Source organism: Rhinatrema bivittatum, chromosome 4, assembly GCF_901001135.1.
Source record: "Rhinatrema bivittatum chromosome 4, aRhiBiv1.1, whole genome shotgun sequence".
Taxonomy (NCBI): domain Eukaryota; kingdom Metazoa; phylum Chordata; class Amphibia; order Gymnophiona; family Rhinatrematidae; genus Rhinatrema; species Rhinatrema bivittatum.
The window spans coordinates 98,649,454-98,674,374 of NC_042618.1; the positions used below are offsets into that span (position 1 = coordinate 98,649,454).

At 45.9% G+C, this 24,921-nt stretch overlaps 1 protein-coding gene across 3 annotated transcripts in view; it reads right to left on the reverse strand.

Annotated features, from left to right (window-relative positions):
* MIA2 (MIA SH3 domain ER export factor 2) overlaps positions 1-24,921 on the reverse strand; it is a 316,566-nt gene that overhangs the window by 272,550 nt on the left and 19,095 nt on the right. For all 3 annotated transcript variants that reach the window (XM_029598487.1, XM_029598488.1, XM_029598489.1), the window contains exons 2-3: positions 11,034-11,167; positions 9,540-9,626 (exon numbers count right to left, since the gene is read on the reverse strand). In XM_029598487.1, the coding sequence (XP_029454347.1) occupies positions 9,540-9,626; positions 11,034-11,167 (221 nt within the window). The remainder of the gene's footprint in view (positions 1-9,539; positions 9,627-11,033; positions 11,168-24,921) is intronic.

Here is a 24,921-nt window from a genome sequence, read left to right on the forward strand (position 1 = left end):
AGCCAGGTATCAATCAGTAGTGTGGTCAGACGAAGCAGGGGTCAAGCCAGGTATCAATCAGTAGCATGGTCAGACAAAGCAGAGGTCAAGCCAGGTATCAGTCAGTAGCGAAGACAAAGCTGGGTAGACACGGAACACAGGAACAGGAATGAATACCAGGAGCAAGTCAGGATCAGGAACCAGGAACATGGACAAAGCACAGGAACAAGCAGCTAAGCACACGACTAGCGTGAAGACCTGTTGCCAAGGCAAGGAAGCACTGGCTGGGCCCGGCCTTAAGTACTGGGACCCAGTGACATCATCATCTGGGGCTGCGGGGTGGCCCCTTTAAAAGTAGAACAGATGCGCACGGGCCTAGGAGTCAGCATGTTGCTAGATGGCGGCATCTCCCCATGGGGAGACCTGCCGCGGAGCTGGGAGGTCCACAGAGGAGCCAGGAACACTGGAGGCAGCTCGGGTGCGCAGGCAGCTGCCCACGGCCGCAAGAGAGGAGGAACAGGGAGCTGGAGCAGGCAGACAGGGGTAAGTGGGCCTGGCCACGGGCCTGCCACGGCCGGCACACGCAATGAAAAGATTATTCCATAAGAGATTATATAATAGAGGAAAGGCTATAACAATCAAACACAGAAGCATGTATGGTCATTAAATATTACAACTATAAGGTCTGTAAAAGATAATATAGGGGCTTGTGATATCTGTATCATTTGAGTTCTCAATATGCTATATCTGAAATAAGTGTACTTGCCATATTCTAACTTGTAGAATATTTTTTAATATCTTTCTTACAATTTTTGAGGAGAGGTTGTATGCATGTACCCAGTACAAAGAACTTCTGGCTCTCAGAGAATGAGTCTGATCTCTGGAGGTTAGAGTGGCAGACCTGGAGGAGCTGAGAAAGACAGAAAAGTATATAGAGGAGAACTTCAAGGACATAGTAGAGTGACCCCAACTTCAGTCTAGCAGCCTTTGCGATGCTTTGGAGGAGCAAGATCACCTGGCAGGAGACCATCATCTTGGTGTGGCAGGAAATGATCCTATAGCTAGGACCTGCCCTCCAGGTGATGCTCTATCCTCTTGCACCAAGGATGTGTCTCCAGGGCTCATTGCCCAAGAAGAAAAGGTTAAGATGGCCATTGTAATGGGTGATTTGATCATTAGGAAAGAAAATAGCTGGGTGGCTGGTAGGCGTGAGGATAGCTTCATAGCTTGCTTGCCTAGTGTGAAGGTAGCGGACCTCACGCACCACCTAGATAAGATGTTAGAGAGTGCTGAGAAACACCTGGCTCTCATGGTACATGTGGGTACCAATTTTATAAGAAAGTGCAGGAAGGAGGTTCTGGAGGATAAATTTAGGATTTTAGGTAAGAAACTGAAATCCAGAATCTCCAAGGTTGCATTTTCATAAATGTTCCCTATTCCACGTGCAAGGCCCCAGAGGCAGGCCGAGCTCCAGATTCTCAATGTGTGGGTGGGACGATAGTGCAGGGAAAGGGTTTTAATGTTAGGCACTGGGAAAAATTCTGGTGAAGGGGGAGCATATTATGATGGGATGGGCTGCACCTTAACCAGAATGTAATGAGGCTGCTGGCACTAACTTTTAAAAAGGTGATAAACAAGCTTTTAAACTAGAACATGGGGGAAAGCCGACAGTTATTCAGCAGTGCATGGCTTGGAGCGTGGCATCTTCTAAGGATACCTCCCTAAATATGAATACCCTAGAGGAAAGGCGAGATAGGGGAGTTATGATAGAAATAATCAAATATCTGAAAGGTTTCCATGCACTGGAGATGTGTCTTTTTCAATGGAAAGAAGGCTCTTGAACAAGGGTTCATGAGATGAGGTTGAAAGGGGGTAGATTCAGGAGTAATTTTAGGAAATATTTCTTTACAGAGAGGGTGGTAGATGTGTGGAACTGCCTCCTAGAGGAAGTGGTGGAGACATAAACAGTATCTTAATTCAAGAAAGCGTGGAATAAATACAAGGTTCTTGTTACGATGCTGTTTGCAGCGCCCATCCCGCGAGCAGCCTCTCACCTGCCCTATACCGCATCGGCCCGACGTCTTCTTGTGACCAAGGTCACTCCAGGCTGCTCCCATTCGGCCTGATGCCGCTGTATGCGGCAGGAGGGGCTGCCGTTTTCCTCGTGGCACGGAAGCTGCTCTCGGGACACCTTTGCGGCAGGGGCCACCATTGTCTTCATCCTCTTTGCGGCATGGAAGCCGCTCTTCCTTCATCTTCATGTGGCTAGGAAGCTGCCGCCGATGTTCCTCTTCGCAGCCCTGGTGTCACCGCCAACTTCCTCCACCTTCGCGGCAGGGTTGCCGCTGCCTGCTCCTGCCTCCCCAGGCTCTGCATAGGCACACACGCGCACCTCTCCTCTGCATTTAAATGGCCAGCGGCAGGAAAATCCCACAGTCCCACCAGATGACCTCATCAGTCTGCTCTTCAACCAGCCCTATAAAAGGGCTCTCTTCCACTTCCTCGGAGTCTTCGAATCGGACTTCACAGTGGTCTGTGGTATTCTTCCGGTCAAGGTCCTCCGTGGTCTTCTTGTGTCTTGATAGCTTCTTGTTAGATGTTCTAGATGTTCCTGGTCTCCTTCATCCTGATGTTCCTGGTCCTGTTCTTCGTTGGAGCTCCTTTGTTGTCTCTTCGGTGTCCTGATGTTCCTTGTCCTGGAGTCCTGATGTTCCATGTCCAGAAGTTCTGATATTCCATGTCCTGAAGTTTCTAATTTTCCATGTTCCAGTCCTGGTCCTGATGTCCTCATCTCCTGCTCTTTGTCCTGCTTCCAGGTTCCCTGCTTGTCCACCTTTCCTGGTATGCCACCATCGTGATCAGTGACCAGCCCATGGGGGGCTGTGTAGGGCACTTCGTGGTACAAGGCCTGTCTTCATGTCTACAGCGCAAGTCTCTGGAAGGCCCCTTGTTTTTAATTCCGAGGTCTGTTCCTGAATCCAAGTTCCGAGTCTTAAATCCTGTTCCCAGTCTTCGGTGTACCTTATGCCTGCTTCTGTCCATGCCCATGACTCAAGCCAGAACCTGCTCCACTTCAGCATGGTCTGGGACCAGCCACGGGCAGCTGTGTAGGGCGCGCCTCGGTGCAGGCCTCTCCTGAATCTTCGACATGTTTCCTGTTCCAAGTCTTCACTTTCTCGCCTGGAGTCTGCTTCACTTTCGGCGTGGTCTGTGACCAGCCATGGGCGGTTGTATAGGGCACACTGCGGTGCAGTACTCACCCTGTACTAGTGCCTGAACCCTGAATCCTCGCCTGAGTCTTCTAAGTATCCTGGATCCTTGTCCAAGTCATCCAAGTATCCTGAGTCCTTGTCCGAGTCTTCCAAGTTCCACGTATCCTCATATGAGTCTTCCAAGTTCCTCATATCCTCATCTGAGACTTCCAAGTTCCACATATCCTCGTCTGAGTCTTTCCAAATTCCATGTATCCTTGTCTGAGTCTTCCAAGTTCCTCGTATTCTCATCTGAGTCTTCCAAGTCCTGAGTTCCATGTCTTGTCTTGTTCCTGCCCTCAGCCTCCATCTGGCCTCATGCACTCGTTGTTCCCAAGCGGTGGGTCCAGGTTCATAACCTGCCTGTATGCCAGTAATGAAAACGGCCGCTGAGTTTATCGGCAGCCATTTTCATTACTGGCAGACGGCCGGTTATGAAAACCGACGCCGAGTTTACCGGCGTCGGTCTTCATAACTCGGCAGTCTGCCGAGTTATTTATTTTTTTGTTTACTTTAAAAAAGAAGTACAGAAAAGCAGCTTTTTCTGCTTTTCTGTACTTCTTTTACCTGTGCTCAGCTAGTAACGCCTGCTCCAGGCAGGCGTTAATAGCTGACTGATAAATGTGCATCTGAGATGCACATTTATCTTTTTGCGTGCATGTGAATGAGTAATAGGCTCATTCAGATGCATTTGCATGTGATGAGCGCTATTACATTCACTCCGCATCCAAGTGGGTTAAATAGGCACTAATCCCCCTATTGCATTAGGGGGTGGATTAGCGCCTATTTAACCCATGTCGGAGTGCGGGTTATACAGTGTGCTCGGCTGAGCGCACTGTATTGCATCGGCCCCCTTGAGACCAGCATTGCATTGCTGGGTCTCACCTGTGCGTGCAGGTACAGTGGAGGGCTGAGCCTGTCTTGTTCCAGTTCCTGATGTTCCAAGTCTTAATCTTGGTCCAGCCTTGTTCCAGCTCCAGCCCATGCCTGAACACCCTCAACTCCCTCGGTGTGTATCTTGGGGTTCCTCCCTGAGCTGCGCCATGGCCCAAGGGCTCACAATCTCTCTGAGCAAGTGACCGCACCTCCGCGCTTGCAACAGGATTCGAAGGCCATGAGTTTGGTTGGTGTGTTCTTGCGACGGGCTCAAGTTTTCCTGGACTCCTTTGATACCTTGTTCTTTGCCAAGAAATGTTTGCCCAAGGTTTCCTGGACTCTTTTGATACCTCGTTCCTAGTCAAGAATTTTTTTTTTCTTCCCCTTCCTTGGTGTGTCTGGATTTTTTTTTCCATGACCCGCAGGAGGCGCCTGCATCCAGATCCACTTCGATTTTAGTCCGGTCCTGGAACTCCCTCTGACCTGCAGGAGGCGCCTGCAACTGTTCCAGGGACCATTTCTGTTCAATCCATAGAGATGCTTGCACTTCTTCCTGGTTCCATTTGACCTGCAGGAGGCACCTGTGCCCAGGTTTCAACACTTGCAGTCATTTCAGTCTCCTTGTTCTTCTGCTGAGCACCCTCATAAGCTACAGATTCCACAGTATCTCCAGGTCTTTGGGTTTGAACGACCTGCAGGAGGCACCTGCACCCTAGGCCTGGCTCTATCTCGTCAGTTTCAATTCAGTCCCTGCTTCACATAACTCTGGTTCTTGCCTTGGGATCATCTATAGCCAAGATCCTGATTCTGTTCTGCTCAAGTGGTGTCTCCAGCCACTGATTTCATTCCAGGCTTCCTGAAATGTTATCTCTTCTCCATAATAACAACGTGGTGAATTGTCCCGGATCTATAGCTCGCAGACATCATCCTCCAGTGTCCTTCACACAGCTTCTTCTGAGCTGGTAGAATCAGGATTGTGAGATCCTGATTTGTCTGTTTCAGCTGCTCCCCAATACTGTTTCTGCTGCCAGGCTAAGGGCTGTAATTGCCACCTTTTGCCTCGCCTGATAAGCCTACATAGTTCTTCTGCTGCAAATCCTCCTGGAAGGACCCATTATTATCAATCTGAGGACACTATGCCTTCCCTTTACTTGAGATTCAACATTGCTACCCATGGATTCATTGAGAGCTGTTGCTTCCATCTTCTCCTTGAGTTCCGTATCCTCTGTACTTCTTGGAGCTGACCACCAATCTTATACCCTGGAGATCCATTCCTGAAGAAGAGGACTCTCTTCAAGGAAAACCAAAATCTGCCAGTCTCTCAAGTTGTTTTCTACCATTTATAAAAGCTGTCCCTGCAAGGATCTCTGTCACCAGCTGCTTTTACAATCTGTCTATGATTGGGAAAGAGCGTTCAATAGACTCTGTTGGAATCCTCTGCCTTCAAGCTTTGCCTCCTTGAGCCTTACCATCCACCTTGAAGTGGCTCGTCTGATCCGAGACTGAGGGATTTTACACCTACCAAGCCATTCTGGGAGACCCCTTATAAGAGACAATATCCTGTGTAAATTGGAGCAATTACGTCTATCGACTACCAAGCTCCTTCAAGGAACAAATTCACTCTCATATGGGAGCCTGTGTTAACATGCGGATTATACCTAAGGTGCAATTCCCTCCTTGACCTTACAAAAGGGACTATCCTCACCTATCACTGGCTTTGCAAAAATCTGGGGTTGGTAACCCTGAGCTTCATTCCACCTATCAACCTCAAGTCCGTGTACCATCTATCATCAAGAGGTATAAAAATATGCCTCCAAGATCAGCTTTCTCCCTTCTGAGCAACGTTTGTTGGGCTTCCTAGTTCCACCTGGTGCTCCTCGTACCAATGCCTACCTAAGAACTAGTGGTAATCTGCAAGTTTGCCTACGCACCCTCCTGGTATACCACCCTCGCATCTAAGAATCCAGCAATGATGCCCTAATCTACTACTTTTGCTATTGCTATCAGCAGGAAGATGATGCTTATGTGTTCCTCACTTCCATCTCGACCAAATAAGAACCAAGAATAGGAGTAATACCCTATTACATCCATGCCTTCAGTTCAATCTGGGTCATGCCTTTTCCTGAATTTTATTGTATCTGTGTCTAATCTTCAGTATGCTTCCTCTGGGATTCACAGCATGGCCCTCCTTCCTGGAGCCTTTGAGTTGCCAGGAACACTGGAAAAACCCTAGCAATCCCTAATGAAAACTCTGAGAATTAATCTCGATCCTCAGGGATGGGACTGTAGGTATCAGCTGGGACAGTTCAGAGGCCCCAACCTATGGCTCAGATAAAAGGCTCTAGACTTCAAACAGGACAGACCCTGGTTCACAACCAGAATGAACTATTTTTACCCTTACAGCTGGCTCCTCTACCCTACTGCAGATGTTGCTGACATCAACAGGCTGACTTTGTATTTCAGAGTGAACCTAATGATGTTGTGAACCTGCACACGACGAGTGCGGGCAGGCCCCCTATCTTCCGTGGCCAGTCGGACTGTTGACGCCATTCCCCCCGACAGGCTGTGCCACTGTCTCCAGGCTCCTCCACGGCCGTCTCTGACCCTGCGCGGCAGGGCTGAGCCCTGTCGTGAACCTCCCTTCGCAGCCGATGCCACTCCTGCTCCCCGACGCGTCCCCTTCATGGCTGGAGCCGCTCCCGGGGTCCTCGGATGGCAGGGAAGCCATCCCTGCCTTTGCCTTTGCCTGCCTCTCTTCCATCTCCGCGGCAGGGCTGCTGCCGCCAATGCCATTGCTCTCTGGGCCTTCCACGTGGCGGGAACACCGCCACTTACGTGCATGCTCTCTTCTCCTGCCTTCTCCTAGGCACGGACGCATGCCTCTCTTCGGCTTTTAAAGGGCCAGTGGTGTGAAAAGCCCCGTGGCCCTTGAAGATGATGTCATCAGCCAGATTTGCTTCAGAACTATAAAAGGGGCCCTGCGCCAGTCCATCTTTGCCTTCGCAAGGAGTTAGATGCTTCTGGATGTTCCTGTCCTTCGCTCCAGGAGTCTTCTGTGATCCATCGCTTCTTCAAGGTCCTGTGTTCCTTGTTCTTCATTGGAGCTCCATGTCTTGTCCAGATGTCCGTGATCCAGTCCTGATTTTCGTATTCCGTTCCTGATGTCCATGGTCAGTCTTGATGTCTGTCTTCCAGTTCTTGATGTTCCGTGATCCAGTTTTGATGTTCCTGATGTCTGTGATCCAGTCTTGATGTCCTGAACCCTTGGTTCCTCGTCACCACCCTTCCTGGCGTGGTCCATGACCAGCCCCAAGGGGCGGGCTGAGTATGGCACCTCGTGGCATAAGGCCTGCCTTCTTACCCAGCAGCACAAGCCTCCGGAGGGTCATCCTTGCTTGAAGCCTAATCCTGTCTAGGTCTGGTCTCCTGAATCTTGTCCCAGCCCTCGGAATTCCTTGTGCCTGCTCTGTTCATGTTTTAGATTCTGCATGAACTTGTGCCATCCAGCGTGGTCCGCGACCAGCCACAGGCGACTGTGTATGGCGTGCCCCGGTGCAGGCCTCTACAGTCTCTGGGACATGTTCCTCTCTCTTGCTCCACTATCTCGTCTAGAGCCTGCCCCGCATCTTGCATGGTCCGCGACCAGCCCCGTGGGTAGGCTGTGTAGGGCGAGTTGCGTCGCAGTCTCAACCCAGCACCTTGTTCCTGAATCCTCGTCTTCAGTACCTTGTTTCTGAATCCTCGACCAAGTATCCACGTCTTCGCCTGAGTCTTCGTCCAAGTATCCACGTCTTCGTCTGAGCCTTCCATGTTCCAAGGTCTTCATTTGCCCCTGGCCTCCGCCCAGCCTGCCGCTTCTTGCCGTTACCCAGCGGCAGGTCCGAAAGGGCTTGCAATGTTCGGAGGCCCATTCAAAGACCACCTTTGCGTTGTTGGTCTTCCCGAAGCGTGCAGGTCTGGTGGAGGGTCAGTACCTTCAGTCAATCTTGTCTTCGTTCCAGCCTTGCTCCTGCTTCGGATTCCATCGTCTGTCTCCACTCCAGCCTTGCTCCTGTCCAGCCCATGCTTGGGCATGCCTCGCCTACCCCGGCACCTCTTCGGAGTTCCTCTGGGGTCGAGCCGTGGTCCAAGAACACACAATCCCTTGGAAAGTGGAACCACTCTCCTAGCGCTTCCTAACAAATGTATGGGTGAGAGGGGACTGACCTAAAACTCTTTAGAAAGAGGGTTTACTCAACTTTTCTGAGATGTGCAGGGCTTCTCAGCAGCCTTTTTCAAACATAGGATATGAATATTTTTATTCTCCCCACACGTCAAATAAATGTTGGCCACATATTTTTCAAAGTCCCAAGCATAGGTGAATCAAATCCATTATAAACCTCAGTATACTTTGGTTGCTTCTGAATTAGCCTTCACTAGAACCTCATGTAGGCAGATAAAAGTCTGAATACATTACCAGCAACTGACAAATTCATTCATGGAAGGAGATATTTACAAACAGTGTGTGTGGAAAATAAGTACAAGCCTAAAATATAAATTATATTATGACAAAAAGTAAAGATAGGAACTAGAACCAAGGAGGAAGGAATAATATTGCTATTTTGAGAAAGGTAGCTAGTACTGTTACTTTAACTCCCCATATCTTTTAATATTATATTTTGATTTGGAAAATACTAAAATGTTCATCAACAAGCCAAGTTCTCCCCAGAAAAGGTTCAAACTACCACACTGATTGCATTGTATAATTTTCTAGATGAAACTAATTTAGAAAAAACTATGAGGATATCATGAATGGGGTAGTGGCGGGGATGGGGGGAGCTGATTCAATTTTGGTTCACATCACCTCTTAAGAAAAGAAGTCCAATTAAGAAACTTCTTCTTGGTGACTTGGAGTCATCCATCGACTGTAGTTAGCAGCTTTTTGTCTATTTAGTACCATTGTTTGAGACTTAACTCTTTGCATTCCTGTAAGCGGTGGTAATTAAAAAGAAAGGTAGGTACAAGGTTGGGGCCAGCAGTACCAGGTTAATAAAAGGTTGGGGCCTCCACCTTCCATTTTTTCCCAATGGAGAAAAGGAAGCAAGTTAAAAAATATTCCAGGCAGTGACCTGGTATGGCCTAGCAGAAAATCACTACTGCTCTAGGCACCTGAGTACTAACTACACTGTAACTACAACATCCATTGATTTGAGTGCTGTGGCATAAACAACTACAATAAAAAAAAATTAATGAAAATAATGAAAATTAAACTATTAAAATTAGATTTAAAAAAAATATTACTGGTATAGAAGGAATGCTGGAATTAGGAATAGCAAACAGATTATGGTTAGCATACACATAGCAATAACTCCGTCTCATTTCTTACCCCGTATGCATGAACAAGACACTCTAGAAACACAGGTGCATGACACTACACTTCCATTCACAAGTTACCTTGGTTGGCACCTCCACCTCTTCTGAAACATAAACATCTTCAATTTTAACAGTGCCTCTTGGAAAATATCCAAATTCCTTTCCTTTCTGTAAATGCAGAGGAGAGAGGGGAAAAGAATATTTAATATTGAATGAAATGCAGTAGATCTTCTATTTTTTAAGATGCTCTTAAAATAAGTATTTCCAAATATTTGACTATCTTCAAGACTCTGGTGTATTTTGAAGGTGGCCATGCAGATTTTCAGGGCAAAACCTATACTGCATTTTTCATGCAACAATTTTGTAAATGTATTAAATAGATTTATATAACATTCAAGCAACTATCAACTAAGTGAGACAAGAGAAAAGGATGCCAAGAAATCACTGTCCTCCATGAGGTCTGCAGATTCCCTCCTGCTTAGTTCTTATGGAGTAGAAAGATTATTGTAATTGACTCTGCCATTCCTTGACTACTCTTGTATAATGTGTCTGGAAACATTGCAGGCCCAAAACTTTTAGGTACAACAATTAAAATAATAATAATAAATAATGAAAAAATACCTGATTCCAAATTGAATCAGGAGGCAAATGATGTGAGGATGTCTGGATCCAGATCCTGTGTAATTCCAAAACTTATTCATAGCTATCACTTAAGGCCAGATGTCCTAAGGGTTTTATACCATTATGGCCTATGTGCTAAGCATTTTTCCCAGAGACACAAAATGTGAAGAATTCTTAGCACACCCTGGTTCTTAACTAGTAAAATGAGTTCTATTAAAATGAGTTCTATTATTTTCTTGTCTTCCCGCCCTCCAGCCCCATGGAACAAAGAAGACACATTTTGACTCTCATTACTTTTTGTTACAGCAATGATAATTTGAATGCTGATGTTGACTAGATTGTTTGCCACCTTCCTGCTTGTCCTGGAAGGCAGTGTGTACAATTTTTAAATAAATAAATATCCTTTGTATTCCATGAGATCCATATTCAAAAGCATTTAGCCAGCTAACTCAGAAGTTAGCTGGCTAAATAAATATTTGGGCACACATCTGGCTAAATTCTAGCTGGTTAATAAGTTAGGAGGTTAGAATTTAGCCAGATAAATTTGGGGCATTCTGGGGGTGTAACTGGGAAGAGTTGAGTTAGTCAGTTAAGTTAACCAGTTAACTCTGATAATCAGAGTTAGCTGGATGGCTTTACCGGCTAAGCCTGGTGTGGCCAAAGATTTGCCCTAAAGTTAGTCGGCTATATTCAATCGTACGGCTCTCTTTGCTATCCAGACTGTGTCTAAATATGGATCTCCATATCCCTAAAAGTTAACACTATAGCATTGTCGCCATTTTAAATCAGACTTTAAATTGCAACCTGGCAGATGTTTTTTAAAACTACAAATGCTGTATTGTTTATAGTCACAAAAAAACTCTGAACTATTGCTGTTTATCAAGCATTTTCGTGACTCAGTTTTGCTGTTATAAATGTATACATTTCTGAATTCTTTCAGATTGAAATACTTACACTTCCTGCCCATAAATCTTCCCTTTTTCCTGACAGTTTAAAATATACAAGCACTTCTTCTCCTACTTTGAAGTTAAGATATCTACAATCAGGTCCCATGTAGTCCTGAGAAGCTTGAGCTCTGATCATTAAACCTAAATAAATGTAAAAAAAAAAAGAAAAAGGCAAATTACAAATAGACAAAAATGAGTGGGTTCCTTGACTGAACCATTTTAGTACAGCAATGTTTTATTTAATTATTTAGGAACCTATGTACTAGCCAGTGTACAACCTGCATGGTAATGCACATTAACTGCTGGTTTTAATGCCCGAGGTATATTGGGCTTTAATGCTGATGTAGCGAACTAATGAGATGCAGAATGTGACAGTCCTACCATGATCATATTAAAAGACAGCATGGCCATGGTTCAGCAGCACAAGTTTTCCCATGCTAATCGAGCCAAAAAGAAAGAGGCAGTTAGGGGTAGATTTTTAAAGAAGCGCATACACGTCCATGTGTGTGCCAGTTTTATAACATGCGCGTGCCGGCACGCGCATGTTATAAAATCGTTGGGCCGTGCGCACATGCACGCCAGATTTTGTAATCCGCGCGTGTTTGTGCAGGTGGTGTGTTCAAGGTAGACATATGCAAATTTCACGCAGCGTCGCATCCAGGTCTTCCCCAATTCCCTCCCAATCCGCTCCAATTAAGGAGCGGACTGAGAGGAACTTGCCTACCCCCTACCCTCACCTCCTTTCCCCCTTCCCTTCTCCTGCCCAACCCCTAAATCCTACCTTTTTTTTTTTTTTTTCCTTATTTTCCAACTTACTTCAGGGCTGGCAGCTCTGGGACAGCGATGAATGGCGCTGTCCCTGCCCGCCCCCCTGACCTGCCCATAACATGCCCCCAGGCCCACCCCCGTCAAAGATGCCCGACAATTCTGTGCGTAACGGGGGTTACGCCCGTGGCTGGGCCCCTTTGAAAATGCGCGCAGTGCGCACAAGGCCCAGCCACACACGCAACCCCCGTTTTTTACGCGCACAGCTTCCCAAAAATCTATTTATTTATTTAAAAACTTTTATATACCGGTATTAGTGGGGACATCATACCGGTTTACATTTGAACAAAAGGCTTGAAAATACATGTTAACAGGGAAAGTGAACTGGGAGGGGGATAACAAGGAGCAGCGTGGAAAGAAAAGATTAACATAACAGGAACAAGCATAAGTTAACAGTATAATTAGTTCCTTAATATAAGGAGGTTGTGATCACCATGAGGCAGTGCAGGGATGGGGTGGATGGGGAATCTATTCTGGATAGGCTTGTTTGAATAGTAGCGTTTTTAGTTTCTTTTTAAATTTGAATAAACATGGTTCGAGGCGCAGGTGTACAGGGAGGGAGTTCCAGAGAGAGGGGCCTGCAATAGAGAGGGCACGATCGCGAGTGGAAGAGAGGTGGGCTGTTTTCAGAGAGGGAACATGTAGGGTGCCCATGTTGGTGGATCTGGTGAGACGAGTGGACTGTGGGGTATTGAAGGGGATATCGAGCCAATTGGAGTTGTGGGCGTGGATGGATTTGTGCATTATGGTCAAGGTTTTGTAGTGAATGCGAGAGAGAATGGGGATCTACCCTTTAGTGTGGGAAACCTCCCCTCCCTGAGACTCATAAATGGTAGGGATGTGCACAGAAATAATATTTGGTTCTGTTAGTTATTTCAGTTCGGTTGCTATTTTTTATTCATTTGTTTGTTTCCGTTCCCAAGAACATTTGTTTCATTTGGTAAATCATTTCATTCATTTCCATTAAAGTCAATGGAGGAAGGAATGCATCCTATTTTAGACTATCATTTGGGTTTTCTATCCATGTTTAATGATACTTGCAAGCAGGGAGCATAGCATTCCAAGATGCCAAGATTGAGGGAACAGTGGTACCAATAGTGTCATGAACAGCCCAAAGCACTGTGAGAGTGGCAAAGCAGAATGAACAGTATCATGAACAGACCAAGGCACCATGGGGGCCGATATAATAAGACCCACTGCAAAACAGACGCTGGTCATGAGCGTGGATTTTGATCACCGCGCCCAGCTGAAGATGCTGCTTCCATGGGGTATAAAGAACATAAATTATGCAAATGATTTGTGCGCAGAAATCCGCGCACATATGGAAAAATGCGCCTAACTAAGCGCGGTAAGGGCCTATGTAATAAGCAGCCGCATCCGCACTCAAAACCCACGCCGATAATCCACGCATAAAAGCGGGTCTCCCTATTATGTAAAAGTATGATCCTGGAAAATATTTTTAATATTTCAAATAACTGTGCTGCAGAAAACATGGCAAATACTTTCATGGATGCTAATTCACACTGGCACAGCAGTGAGATAGGTGCTCATTCGGGCACCAATCTGGATGCTCGGGTGCCGACATAGGCACTCAACCGGGAGCAAATGTGGATGCTCTGATGCTCAGAAAAGCATCTAGCTAATCTTTCCACTCAGGCACTGAACTAGGCACTCTTCTGGCTGTGAATCTGGCTGCTCGGGCACTGAGCTAGGTGCTCAGCTGGTCGCAAATCTGGCTGCTAGTATGTCGAGAAAAGCGCCTAGGGAAATACCTACCTAAGCTGGCCATTCCGACGCCCAGAAAAGCGCCTAGCTGAGCTGGCCACTCAGATGCCGAGATAGATGCTCAGCTTGGTCGTTTTCAGGATGCTCGGACACCGACATAGGCCCACCGAGTTGGCGCTGACACTTAATTCGTGCCTTGACTGTGGCAGTAAAAAACCTGCATTTAAAAACCCACATTAGCATCAGCGTGGCTCTCTGCATCACCTATGATGAACTAATCGCCTCCTTTGCATGACATTAACATGCATTCGCACAGGAAAATCTGCAGGTCTGTTAGCGCGTTCATACGCACTTTTTTCCCCACACATAGAACCCTATTACATCCCCATATAGGGCTTAGAGCGGGAAAACGCGTGTACAAACGCACGTACGAGCGTGCACAAACCCATGGCAGCTTCACCGCACCTTATTACACCGGCCCCTATAAGAGGGGCAAAGCATCACAAACAGTGGTGAGAACACTCCAAGTCACAGTGATAGGGGCAATGCAGTACAAACAGTGGCATGAATACCCCTAGGCAACAAGAGGTGTACAAAGCAGTATCAACAGTGGCATGAAGATTCCAAGGTAGCAAAAGAGGAGCAAAGTGTATCAACAATAGTGGTATGAACACCCTTACAGCTGAATTTTCAAACGCTGGTGCAAGCAAAAACCGGGAGATACGTGAGTGGCTGGGCCGAGCACGCGCCTAGCGCATTTAAAAAAAATGCCCCGGCCACTCGCGTATCTCCTGGTACGCGCAGAAGTGCTGAGTTGTTAAAAAGGGGCGGAGGCGAGGCAGGGCGGGGTGTGGCGGGGTGTGGCCGGGACTAGCTGGGACAGCAGCCATTAGTGTTATCTATTCAGATGAAGTAATTTCCAAAATAAAAAGAAAAAAGGTAGGAAGAGGGGTTTTAGGGGGAGGGGAGGGGAAAAGGGAGGAAGAGTAGGTTCTTTCCCAGTCTGCTTCTTTATTGGAGTGGACTTGGAGGGGAACTGGGCAAAGGCCTGATCGTGTTGCCATGCGATTCTTTTAAAATCCCCTCTTGCACGTGCGAGTCAACACCCACGAAAACATGCGCATGGTGTAAAATTGGCACGTCTTTTAAAATCCACCTTTTCGGCACTGAGAGGGGGGAAAAGAAGTATAAACATGAATATACCAAGGCACCATAAGAGGGACAAAGCACCATCAACAGTAGCATGAACACCCCAAATCGCTGTGAGAGGGAAAAAACAGCATGAAGTATGGCAGTAAGATCCAAAGTCACCCAAAGAGGGAAAAGCATGAACATTCCAAAGCATAAAACAAAGTGTATGACAGCACAACAGTGGCATCAACACCTGAAGACACTGAATGAGGGCTATGGCATAAAGAAGAGTGGCATCACCACCCCCCGAACAATGTGAGGGGTAAAACAGCAAGAGAAGTGGTATCAGTACCCCAAGGCACAGAGTGCAGAGTGAGGCAGTAAAAGAAGTGAAATCAACACAGCAAGGTGCTTGTTAGAATTTACGAATGTCTTATTAAACTTCAGCCGGGGAAAATGTTCGCCCCCCCCGGGGGAGAGCATACCCACTATCCAAACCAGAAACTACAGCCATGTCGCAGTACATTCAGGATAATCTGGCTAAGGGTTTCATCCGACCATCATTGTCCTCTGCTGACGCTAGATTCTTCTTTGTGGGAAAAAAGGATTGGTCTTTTTGACCATGTATTGACTATCGGGGCCTAAACAAGATTACCACTCATCTCTGAATTGTTCAATAGGCTGAGAGAAGCCCAAGTCTTTACTAAATTAGACCTGCGAAGTGCGTACAATTTGATTCACATCAGAGAAGGCGATGAATGGAAGACTGCCTTCAACACCCGAGATGGTCATTATGAATATTTGGTCATGCATCTGCGGTCTTCCACTGAAGGTAAATGACTTTTTTTGAGATCTACTCCATTCTCATTTCATCGTTTATTTAGATGACATCCTCATCTACTTGAAGACCTTGGAACTGCAACGTGCTCACGTTAGGCAAGTGCTACAACAACTTAGACAGCATCAGCTCTATGCTAAACTGGAAAAATGCTCGTTTGAGTAAAAGGAACTTCCCTTTCTGGGGTACATTATCTCTTCTACAGGCTTCAGTATGGATGCCACGCATCACTGACACCACACAATGGGGCTTAAGGCTCTCCAGCCCTTCTTAGGATTGTCTAACTACTACTGACAGTTTGTCCAAGACTGTTCTTCCCTATTCTTCTGCTCCCTTACCAGGAAAGGAGCGGATCCCTGGGTTTGGCATGAGGAAGCCATTCAAGCCTTTGATGGTCTGAAACAGGAATTTACCTACGATCCATGCCATGCATTTACCCCGACCATTTATTGTAGAGGTCGACACCTCCATACTTGGGGTAGGAGCCATTCTGCTTCAACATGACCCTCATGGTGTTCTTGTTACTTGTGCCTTTTTCTCAAGGAAGTTCTCCCTGGTGGAGAGGAATTACACCATTAGTGACTGTGAACTCTTAGCAGTTAAATTGGCTCTCGAAGAATGGTTCCATTTGTTGGAGGACACCTGATTCCCGGTAAAGATCTACACTGACCACAACAATCTTGAATATTTGGCTCAAGCCCAGCGGTTGAATACTCACCAAGCTCGCTGGTCTCTATTTTTTTAACCGATTCTATTTTGAATTACAGTATTGTCCAGCTGCAAAGAATCTATGTGCTGATGCCCTAACTTGTTCTTTCCAAAACGACAGTCTTCCAGAACCCTGGACATCTATTATTGATCCCGCAAAGATCCGCCTGACCGCCTTGACCATACTCCCAGGGAAAATGGTGGTACCACAATGCCTCAGGGAATGGGTACTGACATGGACCCATGATTCTCGGATAGCCAGACATCCCGGCCTCGCTAGGACTTTTGAACTATTCTCCCGCTATTATTGGTGGCCTCGATTGCGATAAGATCTTTAGCGCTATGTGGAATCTTGTCCAACCGACGCCCAGAGTCTGACCCTGGGGTCTACTACAACAGATGCCTACTCCCAAGGGACTGTGGACCCACCTTGCTATGGATTTCATCACCGATCTCCTGCTTTCAGATGGCAACACTACCATCTGGGTGATTGTGGACCAGTTTTTCAAAATGGCTCACTTCATTCTCCTTCCAGCACTACCATCTGCTCCTGAACTAGCTTGTCTGTTTATTCAGCATGTCTTTTGGTTACATGGCCTACCTACTTATATCCTGTCTAATCGTGGGGTGCAGTTCATTGCTTATTATTGGCAGGCCCTGTGCAGCAAATTTGGGATCACCTTGACCTTTTCTTCAGTGTATCATCTACAGACAAATGGACAAACTGAATGGACTAATCAATCTCTCTGTTATAATTAGTGAGGTTTGGGTGGACCCTTGGACACTGTGGCAGCTGACCATGCCCACGGGGGGACCACAGGTCAGGCTCAGCTCTGGACACACAAACACAGATATTTCTTTATTTAGACAGTTTGAGAAGCCACCAGAGGTGGCAGTAGTGAGTAGAAGATGTAGCCCGGCTGGGCTAGTATTCCCCAGGGCGCTGGAACAGCGGTTCCTCCGGTAGCAGTGCTGTAGTGGAGAGAACTGAGAGAATGAGTACACTGAGATATTCACTGAATCCCCAGTATGGAGAAGCCCCGAGGTAGGGAGAGCTGACCCTCGAGGAGCGAGTACCAGATCCCTGGCAGCTGAGAGACTCATTGGCAAAGTACTCACACAGCGGTTCCACATAGGAGATGGCACTGGTACTGGAACGGAGACAGGCCCTCAAGGAGCGAGTACCTGGTTCCAGGGAGACAGCTCTGAGGAGTGGATGGTAGTAGTACTCACTGATGGTGTCTGTAGCGAATTCTTCCAAGTAGAAGAGGATATAGATGCAGGCAGCGGGTCAAGGAACATAAACCTCGAGGAGCGAGTACCGGTTACCAGATAGCAACCTGAAAGAAGCAAAAGAGGCTCCCGAGGAGCAGGTACCCCGTTAGCAGAAAGAGTCCAATGGAAGTTGGAAAGGCAGAGTAGCTGGGTACGGAGAGTGAATCCTATCCGTAAGAATCCCCTTGCTAACTCAACGGCTAGCAATAAACTGTAGGCTTAAATATCTGGGCAGCGTGATGTCATCACAGGGGGACGCCCCTGAGGAATGTGCCAATGAGGAAATAAGAATGAGGGCCACGCGGCGCGCGCACCTTAAGGTACCTGTAGAACATGGCGGGAAGCAGCGCCCAAGCCAGTCCGGGGACACTGGAGAGGACGGCAGGCGGATGCTGAGGCAGCCAGGTGTCCGTGAAGAGCAGGAGGAGCCGAAATAAAGGAAAGGTAGGTGGAGTGAAGCCATCAGGAAGTGACGGTCGCAACATTCTCGAAGCTTTTTTACAGTCCTACATCAACTAAAGATAGGATAACTAGTCCTGCCCTCCTTCCCTGGGCAGAGGCCTGCCATAATAATCACATCAATAAATCTACTGGCTCATTTATTTATTATTTTTATATACTGACATTTGATCTCAATTGAGATATCACACTGGTTTATATTCAGGTACTGTAGGTATTTCTCTATCCCCAGAGGGCTTACAATCTAAGTTTTTGTACCTGAGGCAATGGAGGGTAAAGTGACTTGCCCAAGGTCACAAGGAATGACAGCAGGACTCAAACCCTGGTCTCCTGGTTCATAGTCCACTGCTCTAACCACTAGGCTAATTCTCCTCCCCCTGCTTCCTAGTATACGGACATCAACCCCAGATTCTGGTACCACCAACCACTACTGTGGAATGCCCAGCTGCTGGGATCAAGGGGCAGGAATTATTAGACCTCTGGTGCTCAACTTATGAGCTCCTGAAACAGGCTGCAATCCATTCCAAAATACAGGTGAAAAGGAAACGTCAACCAGCGCCTCAGTTTCAACCTGGAGACTTAGTCTGACTGAACAAATGCAACCTGAGGCTTCGCATGCCATCCCTCAAGTTTGCTCCTTGCTTCATTGGACCCTTCTCGGTGATCCTTCCTATAGGCCAGGTAGTCTATAAGCTTAAATTACCACCTTTGCTAAATATTCACAATGTGTTTCACGTATCTCTGCTGAAATCTACAGTACTTTTGTGGCCCTCCAGACCTCTACCCCGACCAAAGGAGATCCCAATAGAAAAAGAGACACAGTATAAACTTGCGGAAATCTTGGACTCAAAAAGAGTCCATAATAGACAACAGTATCTTGTTACTTGGAAGGATTAGGGTTCTGAGGAAAATTCGTGGGAGCTGGCTACAAGACCCCCAATTGCTCCATGAATTTCACCATTGATACCTAACAAAACCCCGGCCCAGGAAATTGGGGAGGAGACTTTGGAGAAGGGATACTGTTAGAATTCATCCACCTTCCCAGACTCTTCGGCTTTGGACACTCACTGCATGGCAGGGAGCTGCCATTGCACATTCTGACACGTGTATTACTAGGACCCAGCGAAGAGACTCATAGGGCGTGCATGCGCAGCTGTGAGCATGATTCTATTCACTCTGGCGAGAGAGTTGGGTAGTTGCCCCAATGATGTTGTCACACGCTCAAGACTAATTAGCCTGCCTAGACCTGGACTCCTTGCTTTGGCAAAAGGTTTCTTGGCCTATTCCTGATTCCTGTGTCGCTTGCTGTGTTCCTGGTTCTAGACGCTGCTCCTGCCTGCTTGCTGCCCTTCTCAACCTTGGACCGTTCTGGATTCTGTCTGCTTGCTGTCCGTCTCGAACTTGGACCATTCTTGATTCTGCTTGCCCGCTTCCTGCCTTGACCCCAAAATGCCTCCTGGCTTCTGCCTGAGCCTGATTGTGTCTTGGGATCCGCCTAAGTCCTGTTGGCCGTCCACACCAAGGCCTCAACCTGAAGGAACAACAGTTAGAATGGGTGAAGCCTCCCCAGGTCCCTCTTTGGCACTTCCACCTATGGTCAGGCTCATCGGTGGTACTTCTTGCTGCCTCACCACACAAGGGTTCACATCACCTCGTTTAGTCTGAAAGGGCTTATAGAGTGGCCAGAGGGCTACCCCCTGACAACAGCAAGAGTTGCCTTCCTAACATTGCTAAATCAGAAGACAAGCAGGGCATGAGGAGCAGGCTGGGTGGCATGCAGCAGCAGCAGCACCAGGAAGGCTCCAATATTCAAAGGCATATAGAGAGGGGCAGGGAAGGGACCATAACACCCCAGAATAAACAGAAGTGAGGAAAAACAGGAGGAACAAGCCAAGCAATGGAAGCATGAGTGACAACCTGCACATATATAGCAAGAGAGACAGGGCATGAGAAGCATACCAGACAGTAGCAGCAAGAGTGGCAACAACATGGCAAAAACTGTGAGCATTGGTTCAGTATAGCAGTGCACTAGTAGGTCTTCCTGTCATTCAAATGGAAATTCAGGAAATTCTAGTTTAGGTAATTTTATCTTAAGGAAGACCAACTTTTCCACCAAATCTAGTGATAGCCATAAATAATGTGGACTTATGTCTCCTTTTATTCAGAATACCCATTCACAAGCCGTACTGGTTGGTGGTCTGGAAAAGAAATGCACGGTGACCATGGTGAGGTCCTACCAGAGTTCAGCCTTGTTCAGTCAATAAGCCAACAGGTCTGATCCATGACCGCAGAAGGCTCTCCATAGTACTGTATGACTGTAATTTGTGCAGGAATCTCCTTTGCTGTGGTGATATTTTGGTCTTCGTTGCCATGGCTTATGGCAGGAGAGCCCATTGTATGATAGCCATGCATGGCTGGTGGAAAAGGTGGGGGAGGAAGTAATAGTTTTCAGGGTGCTATTGATGCTGACACAACTGTATGAGGCTCCTACTCTTTCTTCTGTTGCATCCTCGTTGTCCATTCTTGCTTCCTAGACACCAGAAAGTCAGATTGTTGGACAGGAGGGCAATATATTCTTTTACCCATGGGTCACACAGGGTGAATAGTATATATGGATACAGCCAATTTTGCAGTTCTAGCTGCAAGGAGTCCACAAAGTCCACCTCTGGTTCCTGCTAGAAGCCCTGTTACTTCTCCAGGATACTGATTATGGGAATGATTATGCCCAAAATGTTTGTTGTTGAACTCAGTTCCACCATGGCATTCTTGAATGGCTTCAGGGCTTGTACTGTATGTGTCATGTGTAACCAGTCCTAATGCATCAGGGGATGATCTACATTAATCTTGATGTCCACAGAAAATTCATGAAGGGATGTCTTTTGCACCACTAACCTCTACATCATCAACCTAGTGCCTACATCCTGAATAAGCTGATGTGCGAGTGACTCAATTGCTTCCTGCTTCTCACAGAGCTGCTGCCTGCCCTTCATGCTTCAGTTAAAATGCCTTGCTATTTTCCTGCACCTTTCTATAACTTCCCTTGAAGACAAAGCTGCCAACTCCTTGGCCCCCCAATTCCAGGAAGTTCCTTACTGCCAGGTACAGCACATGTGCAAAGCATCAGATCTCCTGGTAGCCCTCATCACTCACTGACCTGGTCAAATTCCTACCACCATCTATAACCATAAAACTAGCAATAGTCATGTGTTTATGGCTTAGCTGCCAACCCTCTGCCATCACCCTTATCGCTGCTAAGAGATGGGCTGAGGTATGAGTCTGATTCATCAACTAGGCATGCAGTTTAGCTCACCTGTGCCCTGTTGGTGCATCCCCTAGAGTTGTTGCCTGACCCTGCCTTGTCTAGTTGCCATCAATGAGACATCATGGAGAAGTAGGTGTGCATGGTGTTCTGGTTGTTCCAGATATCACTGATGAAATGAAAGCTGCTACTCCCCTCTAACTTGGCTAGTTGAGTGTAGAGATCACCAGTCTACTAAATGTTGTCCTAGATGGAACTTGGTAATTTTGGGGCTAAGAGATGATCAGCAACTTAAATCCCACATTATTCGCAACCTATGGGGTCTAGTGATCCATGCAATCATTTCCCCAATAGTCCATGTCACCAACTTTGATTATACCTGTGTCTAGATCTGCGCCATCTCATCTGCTCCAAGGAGACTTGCCACTGACATGGGGGTGGGTGTTGCTAGCCTGTCACTTCACTGGGGGGAAGGGCTGGAACATCAGTTTGGAGTTGGACCTCCCCTTGGCTGTTTCTTTTTTTTTTTAATTAACATTTTTATTGTGGTCAAAATACATAGAATACAGTAACAGGTTATTCATAAACCAAATGTTGAACTCTTTGAGTGAAAGAGGAGGTCCCCAGACTTTATTTATGTAAAATCATTTATTACCTGCTCCCTCCAAAATTTGGGGTGGGGTACATCCAAACGTACACAATAAAAACAAAACTTAGACAGAGACATAAATTGGCCAGCTAAAAAGCCTTATCAAAGCACTGTGTCTACCAGGTTGAGATAAAGGTTACATCATGGATTAAGCTGATCATGAAGAAAGTCTTTAAAAGCAATGTTGAAAAAGCAATTAGTCAGTGCCTTTCTGAATTCTTTGGAGTCCTCAATGTTGCGCAAATGCAAGGATAGGAAATTTCATAGGGTGGGAAAAAGCAATGGAAAAAGCCCTTTCCTTTGTGGAGTCAAGCCTGGCAGATCTTGGAGAAGGAATTTCCAGAACGCATTGACTGGAGAATCGGACAGAACAACTGATTGTATACAATTTTAAGGTAGCATTTATCCAGGGGGAAGTGGGTTTATGGAGCAAGCTATGAATGATAGATGCTAGATTATATAAGATGCACCATTGAATAGGGAGCCACTGAATTTTAAATAATACCGGGGATATTATTTTGGGCATCCTTGTATCAGTTAACAGATGGGACACTAACAGATATTGTTTTTGAAACTAACAGATGTTTTTGCAAATTATGAAGCATAACACTGTTTGAAAGATAGCCCAATAACTTCCTTCTACTGATGGCCTTTCAACAGTGAATGAATTCTGCAAGATACTGATCCTCCATAATTGTAAAGTGCCTCCATATCTCTGATGTGTTGTGGGATCCCCTCTCTGGATTCTTGGGTACTGCTGCTGGGGCTGGGTTTGAGGGCAGACCAAGAAGTAAAACAAACAAAGACAAAGAGACAACTCTTATGCTCTTGACTGTCAGATGGTTCTGGCCCCAGCAGGATTGCTTGCTGCTTATCGAATATCACACTAATAACAAAGTTCTCCAAACCCTTTTCAGATTCTAGAATTTCAATATATCTGTCCTCTAATTCTTTGAATCCTCACATGATTATCTGAATCAGTAGGTTCTGTAAAGATCTATTGCAGACACTTGTCAGAATAGAACAAGAAGCACTGAGCTGGTTTGGGCTGATGCTCTCCTAATGCTCCCCCACTGCGGTTGCAACCTTATACTAACTCTGCCTTGTTCTGTCATTGTACCATATTAACAATGGAAATGGATGCACGCAGCTAGTGTTCCATCTTCTCAACCTTCCTGCCTCTCTAGCTGGTTTTCCATGCTTAAAGAAATCCCTTCTGAGCTTAGTAGGAGGGATCCTGGTCCTGTCCTATGCCTTTCATTATCTCTAGTGGTGTTAACCCCAGGTCTCTCTGAAAGAATAGCCTTCCTCTTCCTCTCCCATTTCCATATTTACCCTAAGGCCAATGAAACAATAGAATTATTAAAACAGATCACTAGTGGACAGGTGTTTTTAGTATTAAAATGTTTGTACACCCTAATGTGGATACGGTTCCATATAGGTAACTTATAAACAAACTGAGCATCCTAGATCTGGGCTTAAAAGTGACTGATTGGGTTAGAAACTGGTTGACTGGGAGATGACACTAATAAATGAAGTTCACTCTGAAGAAATGGAGGTTAGCAGCAGCATGCCACAGGGATTGGGCCTGAGTCCCATTCTGTTTACATTTTCGTAAGTGATATTTTCGAAGGGCTATCAAGAAAAGTTTGCCTTTTTGTGGATGATACCAAAATATGCAATAGGGTTAACACAATGGAAGGTGTGGAAAACACAAGGAGGGATCTAGTGAAGCCTGAGGAATGTTCTAGAGTCTAGCAGCTAAGATTTAATGCTAAAAAATAATATAGGGCCATATATCTATTTTACAACTATTATTTTTAACTATTTATTTATCTATTTTAACTGTTTCCTTGTTCCGTTAACTTGTTTTAGCTTGTTAACTTGTTTTAGTAATTGTTTTCTACATTATAAATTTGTTATAACTTGTTGCAATGTAAACCTTGTTCAATGTAAACCGCTAAATGAAGCGATAGTTTGAGTTCCTTGTAAACCGGGGTGATATGTATTCTATACAGGAACCTCCGGTCTAGAAATACTATAAATAAATAAATAAATAAATATCTGGGTTGCCAAAAACCAAGGGATGAAATTCTTCTGTGCACAAAACAAGAGCAGCATCTGGGGCAATCATATCTGCTGATTTTAAGGTGGCCAAATAGGTAGATAAGGTGACAGCAAAAGTCACCTTATCTACCTATTTGGTAGATGACAAGGTGACAGCAAAAGTCAGAAGGATGCATTGCTCACGTATATAGAGAGATGAATAGCCAGCAGGAAAAAAAGAGGTGATATTGCCTCCAAATGAGTCTCTGGTGAGCTCTCATTTGGAGTACAAGTCTAGAGACCGTGCCTTTAAAAGGATATAAACCAAAAAGAGTCAGTCCAGATGGCAACTACTAAAGTGGTCAACCATCTTCAAAATAAAGCATATGGGGATAGAATTAAATATCTTAGCATGTGTACCCTGGAGTAAAGGAGGTAAAGGGGAGATATGATGGAGGCATTTGAATATCAATAAAGAATAATACATATGCAGAAGGTGTCACTTTTTCAACAGATAGGAGGCTCTGGAAAATGGTTATGAGATGAGTATGAAAGGGAAGGGAAGTGATAGAGATAAGGACAATATTAGAACTCAAGAAAACTTGGGACAAGCACAGAGGATCTCTGAGGGAGAGGAAGGAGAAGATGGGCAAACTGGATGAGCCACATGGTCTTTATCTGCTGTCAAGTTCTATGTTTCTGTGACAAGCACAGGTGGCAGCCCAGTCAGTCACTTTTGGTCATAACCAGAGCACAGTCAGAAAACTGATGATATTTGCTTCGTGACTATGTACATATGGAGGATAAATTTAAAATGAGTGCATGCGCCTATATACACGCACGTGCTCATATAAACTGGAATTTTAAATCATCCACATAAGTGCATATGAATCATATAAAATATGCCTAGCGCATGTATGTGTGCGCCTACTTTTAAACAGTTGCTTGAAGAAATGTTATTCATGTAACTTACCTTAGGA